The 6,000-nt window shown below is 40.5% G+C and overlaps 1 protein-coding gene across 10 annotated transcripts in view; it reads right to left on the bottom strand.

The window, feature by feature from the left end:
• The window catches only part of LOC116845599, a 3,742-nt gene extending 2,000 nt beyond the window's left edge, over positions 1-1,742 (bottom strand). The window contains exons 1-3 of one of the 10 annotated variants that reach the window (XM_032818482.1): positions 1,496-1,742; positions 1,036-1,226; positions 101-810 (exon numbers count right to left, since the gene is read on the bottom strand). In XM_032818482.1, coding sequence (XP_032674373.1) covers positions 101-719 — 619 coding nt within the window. In that variant the 5' untranslated portion in view covers positions 720-810; positions 1,036-1,226; positions 1,496-1,742. Of the gene's footprint in view, positions 1-100; positions 811-987; positions 1,227-1,495 lie in introns of all 10 variants that reach the window. The other 9 variants (XM_032818484.1, XM_032818487.1, XM_032818480.1 and 6 more) reach the window with 9 other exon arrangements.
• Between the last annotated feature and the right edge of the window lie 4,258 nt (positions 1,743-6,000).

Genomic DNA, 6,000 nt, shown 5'->3' with positions numbered 1-6,000 from the left:
TATATATATATATATATATATATATATATATATATATATATATACGCACGCAAATATATATAAATTATACTATGTGTATATGTAGATAAAAAAATCTCACCAATCATCAATATTTTTGTATTCTCGATGTTGAAGCTAGCTTTCAGTATTTTATGGCAAACCAGACATTTAAACAACGGCTTGAGGTGATAAATAGTTTCTTCAGTTTTAGATTCTATCTGAGAAAGTGGTAATTTACAAAAGTATTCAATCTCTGTATTTTCTTTTTTCTTTCCCTTTTCTGTTATCTCTACAGGCACTTCTTCCTGGTAAGTAGCGAATTTGTTGGACTCAGTATGCAGCATTCTAGACTGCAGATGCAAATCTAGACTGCTGAATTTGTTATTTGTATTGTTTATGTAACGTTCTGCGTTCTTTTGCACGTCTTCCACAATCAAATATTTGTTCGGCGAATTATGAAGTGACATCAAAACATCAATTTGATCAGGTATCAATTTGACATCCTGAGAGACACTTGGAAGAGTTGATGTTTGCTCTGTCACATCTTGAGAATTGTGTGTTGATGTTTCACATTTGACGTCTTCATGATTGACAGATGCTGGTTCTAGTACTTCAATAGATCTTATGGACTCATGTAACTTTGGTACAAAGGAATCCGATGCGATAAGAAACATTGTATTCAATGCAGTTCGATTCATATATGACATGGCCGCCTTCATAATTGCGATTTCAGAAAGAGTTATGTAAACAGCTTCTTCTTTTAAGCAAGAGGTGGAATTCTATCCTTCGACCTAGACTCAGACATAAATACTGTAGACATTGGTGTTAACGATATATTAACAGAACAAAAGGATTAACAGAACAAAAGATACACGCATTTTAGGTCTTTCTATTGTTGTTGCGGAATGAAAAGATGCTTAAATGGTGTTACACGATTGATAGCCGCAATCGTTGAATATTTTTCTACTCGATTTGCCTTATACTCACACAAAATCGTACGCGCCGTGATCGGTTTCGTATACGCCGTGTGCTCACCAATATTTTCTATCTTCTCGATGATTCCGCCGTGGTGACGAAGAGATCGTTGTTGAATTTGTATTATTATTCTGAGATTATTTTATCACCAGCCGCTTCTTGAAGGAAAATGTAACACGTTTCATCAGCGATAGCAACGGAATTCGAATCGTCTTAGAAACTTCTCGACTTTTAACGTTCATACGTCACAACTAAACACATTCCGATATATTCTCGTGACTAATGGTATAATTCTGTAATTTATATCAAATTTCTTCACCTCCGGTTAACTTTATTTATCGGTTAAATATCAACCGTGATTGGTTAACCGTGATTCTTGTTAACCATAAATATGATTTGTCTATTCCAATGAAATAACTCGTAGATAAACGGAGATAAAGAAATTGGATATTAACAACAGTGTCGTTATGTTGTCCTTGCGCAATTTTTTTATCATATATTATACTTATATATACTATACCTGCACAAAGCAACAATAAACAATTCTGTCGTTGAAAGTTACAAGATCGACTTATAAGCTACAACTCTCGACGCCCTATGATTACCAAAATATCTAGAACCTTCGATATATCACGCTTTGAAACTTTTCCGTTTCCTTTGTGTTTACACATTGGCGTAAACTTACATATCTTTGAAAGTGTTCGTTGAAATATGATTTTACAGTCAGCCCACACACACGTAGCTATTAAATATGAATAATTGGTTTTGGATTTTTTATAAATACTTGAATAGAAAATCGAAAAAGAAATTTGTAATATTTATTTCTTTGTTTCTCAAATTTCTCTAGATTAACGTCTCTGCGAATAAATAAGATATTTTCATAGAATTTCAAATTCTATCATAAGTCTTAATTGAAAAGAAGAATAAACTTTTAATTTTTGCGTCTAAAATAGAAAATTAAAAATTTAGTTCTTAACGTGCAATAGCAAATATACGATATTGTCGATATATAAATGACATCGCGAGTTAAACATCAGTTTCAGATTGTTAAGAAAAAATGATCATTTATTAAACGATCATTGCTTGAGTGATAGAAACACAAGACACTTAAGGTCTGTTTTCTATTGCTGAACTAGTGTACACTTTTGGAACTTAAAAAAGACAGATATACACGTAAAATTTGGTGGAAGAAAGTTGAGAGAGAACTAGCAAGGTCTGCAATAGAAAACAGACCTTTAGGGCCGATTGTTCCTCTTGGTAAGTTACCTGACCTCAGTTAAATCATATGTCTGTCTTCGATTTCTCTTCAAATTAGAGACACATGATTTAACTGTTAACTCTTGTTCCAAAAGATTCGAACAATAGGCTCTTATTGTACAATTAGTGCCAGAAAAGTTGTCCTTTCTTTTATGGCTTTCGGAACGTATTTATTTTGTCCAATAGAAGAATTGATTAAATAAGAGAATTTTTCCATTGGACAAGATGGATACGTTTCGAAAATCACAAAATCATCAATTGTCGGCTAATTTTTCCAATGTCGATTGTACACTTGTGTTCGGAAAGGTTTCTGGGATCTTATTCTTGAAAAATATCGCATACGATATTTCTATAAAATATCGTATGAAGCTATATTTCATATTACGTATATTATAGCTTTTTATCGAAATATCGTATACGATATTTTTCAAGAATACGGCCCCTGGTTTTTTTGTGAGTTTCGGAACCTATCCATCTTATATGATGAGAGAGCTCTTTTATTCGAAAATAAATTCTTCCATTGGACAAGAATCTATTTAGATTCTTACAACTTACAAACAAAAGCCAGACAACTTTTCCGACCATGAGTGTATGTACGTGCGTAGCAAATGCAATTTCGCGAGCTAGCTAGGATAGATAGCCGAAGTTATATTATAATTTATTGCTGGAGGCCTTTTAACTTTCGATCCTCGGCATAGATCTTCATCTGAAAGCTCACCAGCTCCGACGTTCTTTTGTGAAAATTAAATCGCGGATCCTTCGGGTGTATCCCTCTGTCATGCCACCAGCCATATCTAAAAATCATGAGTAGAGAGAGCGTGAGTGAAAACGAGGAAACAATAGAAACAGGTATTACGTGTGACTGGTCAGTAAAGGCAATCTATGCGAATCTCTGGGGTCTCTATTTTCCGCAGCGGCGATTTTCTCGACCGTTTCGCCGACGTCTACGTTTTGCTGCATCTCCTCGAGCTCTCTCGAGTAGAATTTCGGTGTGATGAAATCCGCTGCAATCGAACAATTCGTCATTCCCGCGGTGTTTATTACGGCGTTAGTATTGGCGATTTTCCTCGCGCGAATCCGCGACACTTCGATTATCATGATCACGCGGCAATCCATTGCGAGCTTCTCGCCGACTCGAGAAATAATAACCGAGCGATCTCATCGCCGAGAGAAGATTTCGCGATTGTCTTTCCCAAGTAGAACAGAAAATCACGATGATGTCAAAATGACAAAAGAATGATCGAATTGTGACTGAAAAGTGAATTTTTTAGTCATTTTCTCGCCATTTTGCCATCATTCTAATGTCGATTTTTGTTCTGCCTGGATTTTTCCTCATAAAATCTTTCAGAAAGAGACGAACTGGATCTCGTTAATATTTCGTAGGTTCAAGCAGACTGATTCATCGGATGTCTCTTCCAGCGCGTCTTTCGCGATCAATCGCGTCGTCTTTCTTTTTGAGGAGCAATTCTAAGAAGCAACAATTTTCTCGACGGTGAGAGAGAACTCGTCGAGTAGAGATTCTCGAAGTGGCGCGAAGCTGCGGTGGCGAATGAATATCCGTTGGTTCTCGAATATGCCGGGCATACCATTCATTCTGGACATGCGAGCGTTGGATCGGCCGATCTGCTGGTTCCTGGAGAAGCACAGTTTAAACGGCGGCCTCTCTGGCTTCTTAGACGTCACCGGTCTCGAATCGTTCGAGTCGCTCTGGCGTTCGGACATGTCTCGGACGCGACCAAGTCCTCGCCTTGCCTCGTCGCCGAAGATACTCGACTAAGGCTCTCCGCCCCCGGCTATCGGATCAAACCGTAAGTCGAGGACAGTCGAGGGCGGTCGAGGTTACCATATTTGATCGATATCCCCGTGCGAAATACGCAAACGGCCGAAAATAAGCGGGCGTGGGTGACACTTGCTGCGAGAAGGCGCGTCGCGCCGAGTTGTCACGGAATGCGCGACTCTCGGATTCTTCGTCGTTCTCGCGAGGTTTCGGGAAACAGTCGTCGGGAACTCCACATTTTGCACCGTATATTTGCCTCTCTTTATTCACGACTTGCCCCATTAATAATTCATATATTTCCAGTAAAGTATACGCGATTAATAATGGTTAGTCCGACGCGCACCGATATTACAAATTCCCTCTCTCGACTCGCTCAGTTTGCCGCTCCTCTGCCGATCTTAATAATCCTCCCTTCTTCCTCGTCTACGTCGTCGCGCGCTAAAAAGCCTTATCAAACACCTGTTCGCCGGTTAAAGTATTTAAATTTCGACGGAGGTCTCTCTCTTCTTCTCGACTAATTACTGCTATTCTAAGCAGAATCGTAAGTCTCGTAACTTGTTCTCGTAAAATTCGTAAGAACTTACAAGTAGATTTACAATTCTATGTATATTATATGTCGTACAATCACTTGTAAATATCGTAAATTATATGAATTGACGAGTAATCGTACGAGTATATGGTACATACAGAATTGTAGATCTACTCATAAGTTTTTACGAACTTTACGAGAGCAAGTTGCGAATCTTATGGTTCTGTTTAGAATTGCGGCATAAGTTTGCTCTTGTTCACGTTCTCTCGCACTCTCTCGAGCGCAACTTACGCGCGACGTTTTCTTTCCTCATGAAAGAAAGCATCTTGCAGAATGTATCCTCTCGACTTTTCCTCTCATTCGCTCGCTCGCTCATACAATACAAAAGGTCACATCCTTTCGAGGATCCTTTCGCGACGACACATCTTAGGACGTTGTTACAGCCGTCGCTTTTCTCGCTGAGATCACTTACGAATAATTCTTACACACACATACGGTATCTATATAGTATAATCATCTTTCTCTCCCTCTCTCTCTCTCTCTCTCACTCTCTCTCTCACTCTCTCTCTCTCTTTCTCTCTAAGAGCAAACTCACGTAACGCTTCATAAATTTTGGAAAATCAGCCACCGATAACGTTAACGCTATAAACTCCGGTCTCGTCCGCCGTGCTTTGTCGTGTCGCAACCGCCTTCGTCCATTTGGTATCGACGAGAGATGCCGGTGACACGAGTAAGATCGCGATTGGGTGTTACATGACGTTGTAACGAGGCTGCGTTACTACGGATATACTAATATGGTACAATACTGTTGACGCACAATCGAAGGTACGCGGAAGTTCGAGGATCATCTCCCTCGAGCGACAAGATGCTTCAATGTGTCTCGCTAGTCCCGAATCCGCGTAACTGCGACTGGACATCGGTAAAGGTCAACGATGTGAATCCTCAGGTGATCGGTGGGTGGACGATCGATCATCGATCTCGATTGGGGCAGGACATATTCTCAAGACCCGATCGCGAAGAGCGCCGAGTCCTCTCTCCAGAGGAGATACGCGAGATCCCGAGAACGTCGTTTGAGCGCCTCGATCGTTTTGATTATCACGACAGAGATCGGCAGTGCTTTTAGGATAGGAGGTGTGTGTATGTGTGTTTCCTCTCGCTGATTTTCCCTTTCTAGTTTCTCTCCTCGCGTATACTCCTTTTATACTCTTTTATACCCAATTCGTCCCGCGGCCATTCCTCGCGACCGACGCGTATCTTTCTGGCAGGACACAAGCGCGATCGGAAAATATCCCGCGGCTTGCAGCGCTCTCGCTCTTCTTCGTCGATCGGGACTGATAAAAATGCGATCGCGACTACCGTCCGTTTGTAATCGAAGGCGAGGGCGAGGACGAGGGCGAGGACGAGGGCGACATCGACGTGGTCGTTTCCTTCGCGGAGGAGGAGAAGGAGGAGGAGGAAACGA

This window comes from Odontomachus brunneus, unplaced genomic scaffold (assembly GCF_010583005.1).
Source record: "Odontomachus brunneus isolate Ranch 3 - 2012 unplaced genomic scaffold, Obru_v1 Obru_scaffold_053, whole genome shotgun sequence".
Taxonomy (NCBI): domain Eukaryota; kingdom Metazoa; phylum Arthropoda; class Insecta; order Hymenoptera; family Formicidae; genus Odontomachus; species Odontomachus brunneus.
Note: the sequence above shows the minus strand (reverse complement) of the source record. Positions and strands in the feature narration are given on the sequence as shown.